This window comes from Schistocerca nitens, chromosome 1, assembly GCF_023898315.1.
Source record: "Schistocerca nitens isolate TAMUIC-IGC-003100 chromosome 1, iqSchNite1.1, whole genome shotgun sequence".
In the NCBI taxonomy this organism is placed as follows: Eukaryota; Metazoa; Arthropoda; class Insecta; order Orthoptera; family Acrididae; genus Schistocerca; species Schistocerca nitens.
Window position 1 is genome coordinate 374,598,983 of NC_064614.1, and position 10,405 is coordinate 374,609,387.

Sequence of the window (10,405 nt, forward strand, 5' to 3'; positions counted from 1 at the left end):
AATTGCCATGGAAAGATGTAACAATTTATTATATTTACGTCGTTTCAATCACAAAGACACACTTAAAAGAGTTTTGGCGTAAATGTATCCACGAAAATGTTTTAAGCGCTGCGCATACTGGTCATGTCTATACCAAGTTACAATGCACACCCGCTTTCCCGCCACGCAATACAATAAGTGGAGTAGAGTGTTGTAATATTCACAGAGAGGCGCAAAGAGCATAACCGACACATTCGACTGAAACAGGACACCGAATCAGTTCTTGCTGAGAACTGACTGAAGTACAATCACGAAATGAGATGCGGTGAGCCAGTACGTTGGTGCGAAAACCAGAAAATAAGCAAAGGCTGGAGTTCCAGTTTAAGCAAGGATTTGATCCAGCACTCAATCTCTAGCCGTCTTCCATGCAGAAAAAGGCATAAAATATGTGTGTTTTGCGGAATTTGGCGGCGGTCACTGAAAAACAAACGCCTAAGAAAGAGAGTAATGGGTGCCCGGAAACAGATTCTTATCATAATGCAACAATTCGACGCACGGTGTGGTCGGAACCCAAGCAGTGATCAGACATAGCATATGATAAGGACGGTTAGGTCAGTATTAAAAATATTGTGGGCGAAACTGGAATGATCAGTGCCAAACCGAAGACATACCATCTCTCAGCCGCACCGAGAAAAGATCAGAAATATGAGCATGCATTGTGATATTTCCACAGCTGCCACATCTGTATGTGGCGCTAGTTACGTAGGAGCAGGTATCAGACAAGAAAATGCATTCTCACTTCCGGAAAACTGCCACGTACGTGATCGTTAACAACAGGTCACTGGGTTTAATTCGGCAGATACGTCGTCAAATTTGCAGCAATGTTTGTTGTTTTCTCTCACAAAACACACGGGAGTAGGGGGAATTATACAGAATTCGGAATTAAGCTTCCAAAATGAACGCGCGCTTTCGGCTAAATCGGCTAATAACGTCCCGCTGGATGACAATCTGTGACACGGAGCAAATGAGCAGCCGCAGATTGGGCGGTCAGCGCTGAAAACACATCGCTCGTTGCCGCGCTTAGGGATCAGGGAGAAACCAAAGGAATCCCACAGCACACGGATAACAAGGGTAACGCACAACGAAGTTCAATTATTAGTTGACATTTCGATGACAATGCAGTCGGGAAAACATACATATCAAATAGTATCTTATTACATGATTAGGGAGGCAAAATTTAAAGTAAATAAGGAAGGCTAAAGTAAGACGCGCCGCCGACATCATGGTAATTACAGGCGGAACATTATAGCCCTTAGTGAACGCAGATAAAGCCCTCCTTTGGCAACCATCCTGGCATTCGCGCCCTGTGATACAAATAAAGCAAGGAAAACTTAAACCAAAATGACTGGACAGGAATATGAATCTCACCTCGTACCAATTATGAGACCAGTGTTATTACAACTAAACCGCCTTACGCGATGGGTCACAGTGGGTGTTTTCTGTGTAATAAAAATAGCAGGGGATAAGAATGCCGCGTGATACGAACTGAAATGATCACTTAGGCCCAACTGTAGAAGAAGAGTATGATTGGTTTCTATTCACTTGTAGGGTACGAGCAGAATAACGTTTATCTACGAAAGAGGTTATTCTAATTCCTATGCTGGTTCTCATATGGGATGGGTTAAGAGGCGACGTAAGCACAGGAAAAGAAGGGCTGTGTGAAGTCACGGGCTTGGCTGACCGGCGGGGCAGTTTAAGGAATACTCGATGCACACTTAAAGATAGCAATCTAGTACCTCACAAAAAGTATTTAGAGAATACCAGGAACCGGCGCCTACCATGAAATTTATGAATACGTTTCAATCCTTATACTCATGTAGGAACCATATATATATATATATATATATATAATTAGATGACCGCAGTCGCCGCTCTGTCTCCCTCTCTTTAATGAAACTGCTTTCTGCCAAGAATTTTATGACTCGCAGAACCATATATTTGAGCTTATACGGAGAGACATTGGGAATTTTTCTTTCTGCGTTACCTTCCGCTGAGTGAATATGAAGGAGGCTATTGACTCTGTGATACTAAATAATACGTTGGCTTGCAGGATGCAAATATACAACTATACTCCACCAGGATAGGTAAATAGCTGCAGTGTCTATAAAACTGATCTGTAATTTAAGGGAAGTCTGTCGAGTGTAGCTGGATGATCTGAATCAGTTCCATCTTACTGTCCTCCACAATCACTTGAACATTACTTCAGAAATCCTACCAAGATAACTAATATTGTTAGCAATAAGTAGACAATACGGTGATAGTAGTGCTCGACAAAACTTCTCCCCATCAGAACTACCAGAACTGATCATTGTAGACGGGAGCAGATCCTTCCACATAAAATCTTCATAGTTCGTAAGACGACTTGCCTTCAAAAACTGAGTGTCAACGCAGTTAAGAGTTCTTACATACTAACGGTCACGGATTGTGAGGATCGAAAGGTCGCACTTGTCAAACAAATGAAGAATGTAACAGCACGCCAGAGCAAAAGGGAACTGATAAGCAAGACTCTTTTGCAGATACGAAATTGTCTTGATTGGGCCTGACTTGTCACTCATTAGTTTTTGTTATTCACGTAGGTCCTGATAACGACGAAACTGTTACTACAACAAAGATTTGCGATGAAGAGAGACGATTTTATTTTGGTCAATGAACTATTTCCTTATCTCTTACTACAAATAATGCAAAATAAATAATTTTCATCCAGCAGAGGAGGCCGAGCCGTTGAAACGTGTCTTGAGTAATAAAAACAATGTAATTGAATCCACATTATTCGTCATTTAGTTTCGCTGATTAATAACTACTACAGTTTTCGTACCCATGAAAACACCGTTCTAATTGGCAATATATAAAGCGACGAAGAAAAGCGCATTAAGTACTGACAGATGCGTCATTTACGATAATGTCAATCCATAATCCATCTCATCCCCCCCCCCCACTCCCCCCACCCTCAGGGTTCTTTTCCCTGAGCTATTCACCAGCCAAAGAGAATATATCTACACGTAGCTTACGAACATCCCGTTCGCATCGCAGCAGTTTTGGTTACTGCGAGAGACGCATGGCAAGCGCATCAAACGAGTCCTTCCGCTACGCTCACCTGCCTCGGTTACGCACTTTTACTGCGTGTGGAAATTGGTACGCACGAAGGCAGCGTGTCGGAATCGTGCCACGGCCGCCAGCGGCAAGTAAGTAACCACTACACTAAATAGCCAAACTGACGTACAACAGGCGGCGTTAGGGAACGACAAACGCGCCGATTGTATTTCCAGCGAAGAGTGCAGTTCTCACCATGCGAGCGCTAAACGAATGCGAGGACAGAGGAAATGTTAATAAGGGGCATTCACAGGTATCCTACGTTCAGAAGTCTCCTAAGGGCTGCCTCTGAGATTTCGGTCAGTAATATAAAGGACGTTTCTGATTAGGATGGATTACCTGTATCAATAACCATGAGATGAACCTTAATCTTCTGGCTATCGGTCACAGTGGTGCATTTGGCTGTGTCTCATCGCTCATGGTGAGTTTGGTACTAACCTGTAGATCTTCGTGCTGATTTCGCACGCACGAAAGCGGAATCGAATATTCGCACGGACAATAAAGAAAGTAATGTATTAATGATCTGACAGTGGGAAAAATTTCCCACAGAGAATTGTTACCGGGTTAAATAAAAAAATAGATGACTGGCAGTGTCTATGTCGTTCGTCGTAAAAAACGAACCATCGTTTTTATAGCCAAGTTTTCAGAAACCATATTTGTGATAGATAAAATCTTCTTCCCCATCAAGGTAGGTCCAAGAACGTGAAAATGTATTGAAACGTTAAAATGCTCCATGTAATTAAATAAAAAAAGCTGGAAGAGAAATATAGTCAGCTAATTTGTCATTATCTGAAAGTACGTTCTTGGTGGATGAATGATCACTTTTCTTATTCATAAATTTTAAATTAGAGATTTCATTCTAATGATGTACAGAGAGACTGAATTATGGTCATTCCATAACTTCCTTAGCACTTGTCCTGACATATTGATCCAGTGTGTATGACATTTCTCGTTTGCCCATCCGATAATATCGAACGTGTAGAGAGAAGAGAAGAATCGACAATGACGGATTTCTTTTTTTTTTTTTTTTTTTTTGTGATACACATGAGTTTGTCGAACGCTCTGGACAGTATACACTATCAAACGCAATAACGAAAGAGATTTATCAAGAAGTGTTCCGGAATGAAATTCTGATGTCTCCTGCATGCAGGCCCACCGAGGAGTAATAAGATTATATCGGGGTAGGGATTTCTAAATCCTGCGCATAGCATTTACTGAGGCGAATACTGTTCAAGCTGAAAGATAGAAAGAAATTAGAGAATGGCATGTTGAAGCTTTGCGATCAAATTGGGAAAAACATTCTGAAAAAAGGGCGATAGTTTAAAGTAGTGTTAGAGTTCTGGAATTACACGAAGTTTCAACCTGTCACTAATAATGGGATTTGTGGGACATTAAACACATTCAGATACATTTAATGGTTGAGACGTACTGACCCATTCAACAACATTTGACAGTACGATCTAGTTGTAGCCATCAACACTTGTTAATACTAGCTGACGGCTCTCTCTCTGCAAGTTTACACACTTGTCTGGTATTAGCTGGCAGATATGCGGCGAGTGACGGCAGAATGACAGGCGCGGAGCACGTGCCGCGTCCACAAGTGTCTGGGCGCGGGGCGGCGCGGCGCGCGTGGCAGCGCAGACTTACCGAGGTGGAGTACGGCTGATTGCTGAGCCTGATGCCGTCCTGCGCCACGCGGTCCTTCAGCAGTCGCTTCAGTTGCATCCGCGGGATCTTCACCAGCTCCGCCTTGCCTTCCTCGTACTCGTCGGCGTACTTGGGACCGAGCAGGCCGCGCGTCTGCTGACCAGACAGCGGCGCCTCCTTGATGTCGTCGAAAGACGCCACCAGAGTCTGTTGTTGTGACTGCTGTTGTTGTTGTTGTTGTTGCTGCTGCTGCGGTGGTTGTTGCTGTTGTTGCGGCGCCGGAGGGGGTGGTGTCGAGGCTGACGGGGGCTGCGGGGGCGGCGTGGAGGACGCGGAGGAGAGCGCGGCGGCGGCGGCGGCCGCAGTCGTCTCCTCGAGCGTGAAGTAGACGGACGCGGCGCCCTGCTCGCGCAGCGTGCGCACCGAGTGCAGCAGCAGCGCGCGGTGCGTGGGGTCGAGCACGCCGATGGCGTCCAGGTCGGGGTCGCCGACCTGCTTGCAAATCTCCAGGTCGTCATAGCCGTTGTCGAGGAACGACTCTGCGTACTGTCCGAGTCGCAGCGAGCGCAGCCACTCGGCGACGATGTTGCCTGCCATGAGCGCGGCGCGCCACTGCCACCGACGCGCAGCCGGCCTCCTCTCGCACTGGCGCATATCGACATTCTGCGCGCGCCTTTCCCCGCCGCCGCCAGGCAGCAGCACCGTGCGGCTGCCGCCGCTGCCGCCGTCGCCGTGGGGGGAGAGACCGCTCGCTCGCTGCCCGTCGCCTGCAACAATCACACCGGTTCGGCCGCTCCAGTATCTTGAGATGTAGCGGCGCTTCTCTGCGCTACCTTCCTTGAACGACACACTTCCGAGGCCTACAATATACTGTCAAACAACTTCCTCCTAAATCATTTATAAAAGACGTTTTCTAAAATGTTTGACAGTTTCAATCATTTTATCTTGAAACTCTTCCATTAGTCGGTGTTTGCAGAAAAGCAATAATATGGGATTATGGGTCTGCCTTCACGCAAAACACTTTTAGTTTTTATTTATTTATCCCCAAACTAGTTTCAGCGATAGTATCGCCATCATTATAGTACGTTTAAAATTAGTTGCGACTTTCGATGACCGGACGGGGACGAGACGCCGTTGCCCAGGTAACACCAATAGCGAGCAGGCTTTCCCTACCACACTGGCAGCGGTACGGCCGCAGCGGTCGCGCGATTCCAGACTGAAGCTCTCGATGTAAAGTCGTATTTTCTCGCGCTCAATTGTTCTGTAGTTGTCAAGTATTGAGAACAAGTCTTCACTTAAGGCTTCTGGGCTGATAGGCCGTGGTCGAAGTATAAAGCTCTTTCCTAACGTTTCGTCTCCGACTGCGAGAGACATCGTCGGGGGTAAAGTAGATTTTTTCTCGCGCTCAATTGTTCTGTAGTCGTCAAGTACTGAGAAAAAGTCTTCACTTAAAGCTTCTGGGCTGATAGGCCTATCCTAACGTTTCGTCTCCGACTGCGCGAGACATCGTCGGGGGTAAAGTAGATTTTTATTGGCGTTGCATTAATAACAACAGTGCAGTACATCTGACTACGAGAATTGCCGTAAAAATGTCATCCAATAACACGTTCGCCGACTGAGAAGACAACGCTCCACTGTAAAACATTCCTCGGAATTCGACAACAGAAATGGACAAAACGCCATATCACGCTGTTGAGATGCATAAAACTCCAACAGTGCAGTGGAGGAAAGCTAATATTTTGTTCTGGGTACGAAGGAATGTCCCATGAGATAAAATTTAACCTAGCGTGTATATGGCGAAGCTAATGGAACTTGTAGTGGTGTACAAGTCAAAACTCCACGCTACCAGGTCGACGTACTCGCTAACGGTAAAGGGTATAGTTTAATTAGGCTTTCTCCGTATCATGCTCATGTAAATCCGACTGAGAGTGTATAGATCTAGGTGAAAAGCAATGTGACAAAAACAGCAAGAAGTTTACGCTCACTGAGGTTGAAATGCTGACAAAAGAAGCCACTGCAAATGATACATGTCAGGACTGGTCTTGAGTTGCCAAACATACCAGGAAGGTAGTGGCGAGCCATTCATGCAGGACTGTGAGGAGTTCTGAGGAATACGTATATTCTCTTGTTGTTGCGTTAAAATCTGCTTCTTTTGTCGGAACACAGCAGAGTTTAGAAATATTCATCTCACTAACATTGTAATGCAGTTGAAGTTGCTACAGAATCTTGAAATAATGTGTTATTAAACTAACAACTGGGTGCAAGTCAGGTCAATATTCTGCGAAACAGCCCATTCTCAGTACAAAAATAAACGCGTAACTTAATCACTTATATTGTTACAAAAACCACAGCAGTTCTCCTTTTACCAGATATCTGTGGCTCTCAGTAATTACATTATTTGATTGAAAAAAATCTGTAGTCTCATGGATATCGCGGTAGATATGGAACTTTCGCATATTAAGCAGATGACAAAACACTCTCGTCTTTGCGTGCTGCCATTTGCCAAAATATTGTTTCGATATCTCAAAGCCGGCCGGAGTGGCCGAGCGGTTCTAGGTGCTACAGTCTGGAATTGCGCGACTTGTACGGCCGCAGGTTCGAATCCTGCCTCGGGCATGGATGTGTGTGATGTCCTTAGGTTAGTTAGGTTTAAGTAGTTCTAAGTTCTAGGGGACTGATGACCTCAGAAGTTAAGTCTCATTCTGCTCAGAGCTATTTGAACCATTTTTGATATCTCAAAACATCTATAAGATACGAAGAATTTAGAATATTTCATTCTAGGTTTTTCACTGACGCACGAGATTGTGACGAAGCGCTTTATTTACATTTCATTTTCTCGAGATTGGAAGTAGACAGCTGTATCCTTCCAAGTTTAAATAATAATTCAATATATTACCTACATTTAATCCACAGCAACATCTAATCTAAATACGCACCAAACACAAATTCATGGCGACACCTGTTTTTCGCTGCAAACCAAGAATTTCTTGCATTAGTTTACCTATCGAAACATCGCATTGACTATGACCATTAACGGAATGATTGGCGGTTCATCACGAAGCTGACGAATCTGACTATAAAATGTGCGAGAATGAGAGTTTACTACAGAATTGTTTCTTTAAAATCGTTTCAGTAAGATCGCAGATTGGCCGGCGTGCTGTTCACGTACTCAAGCGATCCTGGCAGATTCTGTACTGAACTGTCAAAAGTCGCAACTTATTTTAAACGCACTGCAGTGGGGTGCTTTTCGTCACAGCTTTTACCTCTGTTGCCGCTGTTTTCGGCTTATTTTCTGTGTTTTTGTTGCCATTTCTTCGGCGTACAGCATGCCATCTGCAAGTTCGTTAGTTGCAGCCGCTTTTAAATAAACAAAGACAAAACTTCTGCCCATTGTTCGTAATCCAAAACATTACGCCATCTTACCAGTTTTTTGGGCCCTCCCGAGGTGATTCAGCGCCCCAAGCAGAACTGTCGAAACTCTGTCGACCCTCCTCCGCCTCCCATCAAACTAAACTCTCTGCTATTTTTTTCTACGCTTGTAAGCAAATTTTAATAATTTTGTAAATACATTTAATAAAAATGAAGAATTATTGAAAAATATTGCTTAATTCCGTACATATTACATAAATGAATATTGTATGAGTGTACATTACACATCTCCTGAACCACTGGACCGATTCAGCCAAACTAGGTATACATATCTCTTACTGTCAGGCTACAATCACTGTGGAGGTAAGAACCATCTACATATCATAATTCAATAGATACGACGGGGTGAAAAACAGCCGTATCATGCATGACGTTTAAATTTATTACTTCTGTATCACTAACTCTATTCGCAATAAGTTTCGCAGACAATATCCAAACATGCCGCTAAATGCACCAACAAAATTATATCATGGTACCACACATAGATCAGGACATATGACGTCGTAGGCACTGAAACGCGTGAAAAACAGCCACACTGTGCATGAAGTTTACACTTATTACTTTTTTGCCTATATCAGTTCGCAAGACGTTCGCGTAGCGTTCCAAAGGATTAGAAAAGGGCACAGGTCATCCCCGTTTTCAAGAAGGGACATCGAACAGATGTTGCGTAGAAAACTGCCGCATGATTCATAAAGTTTTAATACATGTATTGTTTGCTACTAAGACGAGTGAACTTAAGGGAATCCCTAACGCCTGGCAGCGCTATTGACAGCTTTAAACTACAAAGCGCAAACAGCTGTAGACGAAAACAATAGCCTCTACGGAGCTATGAAGAGGCGAGGTGTTTTCACGAATACATGGAAATGGATTTTTTTCGGGGTATTACACTGCAAAAACAGTAAATTTTTTGTTTCGGTTTCTAATAAAAAATTGGCAAAATTAATACCCGGGAAATGCCGGGTTTGTCAGGTAGTGAACTAATGAAATAAAAAAAGATGGCACTTTAATTAAAGTTCGTACGTAGCCATATAGACAGACGTTTTTTTCCGCTCCAGTTTCAAGTGGAACAGGAAAGGAAATGATTACTGGTGTTAGAGAGTACACTCCTCTAGACACCATAAGCATGTGGATGTAGATAATTAGACACGAAATAATATCCATTCCAGGAAGTGTTTTAATTACAATTTTACTTCGCTTTCCCTTGCTTTGACTTCAGGCAAATGCTGGGGTGGTTCCTTTGAAAGAGCACGGCCGTCTTCCTTTCCTGTCCTTCCCTAATCCGATGGGGCGGATGACCTCGCTGTTTGCTCACCTCCACGCGAATCAACCAATCAACCTGACTTTGAGTGACGAAAGATTGATTATGCCATTGACATCACATTTAGCAGCTGTGTCGTGCTCTGTCGGCAAGATAGGTAAGTTGGAAAGTCTATTTTCAGCTATACTTGATACAAGTAGTGTGATGGGTCCACTTGTGCGTGGAGCCCGATTTTGTAATACAGTTCATGAAAAATGACGTGAAACGATTGTCATATATAGAAGAGATTGCATTTTTGATACCACATCACACAGTAAATTTGCATGACTCAAACATTACGCATTTCGCATTAATTGGTAAAGAAAAACACCAAAATTATGATCAAGAACGTTGCAGTAGTTATTTGTCATCTTTAACTTGCTGCAGCTACGTTCACAAGATGCTGCCGTCACTAGCATTGTAATAATCAACTCAGAGCTACTTAGATGTCTGGATTAACACCTTATTTCTCAAACCGTCATTCCTTATTTTTCGGACAGTTTACTCGTGTTTTCAATGTCTGCACCATTATCGGTGGTCTGTCTCGCCACTCGACACTCCCTCGGTACGACTCTGACGATATCTTTAAAGTTCGAGTGTGGTTTTCGCTTTTATAAAAGACTAACAGAGAAACCCGTGGTCTAGGGATAGCATCTTTGATTACTACTCAAAATGTCCTTGGCCCCGGGTTCGAACCCCGCCACCGCTTAAATCAGCAATGGCGGCTGAAGACTTCCGTCATAAGAAGTCACTCTTGTTGAGCCAACGGCCTTGTCGAAGAGGGTGGAGGAACGAACAGCGGTTCAGGGCACTCTTTCATCCGTAGGTTGGTTGGTTCAAATGGCTTTGAGCACTATGGGACTCAACTGCTGAGGTCATAAGTCCCGTAGAACGTAGAACTAC

General features: G+C 43.9%; 1 protein-coding gene across 1 annotated transcript; it reads right to left on the bottom strand.

The window, feature by feature from the left end:
- Positions 1–4,602: 4,602 nt before the first annotated feature.
- LOC126248324 (sterile alpha motif domain-containing protein 5-like) lies at positions 4,603–5,407 on the bottom strand. Its single transcript, XM_049949256.1, has one exon. It carries the CDS (start codon positions 5,371–5,373, stop codon positions 4,603–4,605), a length of 771 nt encoding a protein of 256 aa, XP_049805213.1. The 5' UTR covers positions 5,374–5,407.
- Between the last annotated feature and the right edge of the window lie 4,998 nt (positions 5,408–10,405).

Excerpts from the sequence above, each read along its gene's own strand:
- LOC126248324 (XM_049949256.1), bottom strand. The coding sequence starts at position 5,373 with ATGGCAGGCAACATCGTCGCCGAGTGGCTGCGCTCGCTGCGACTCGGA.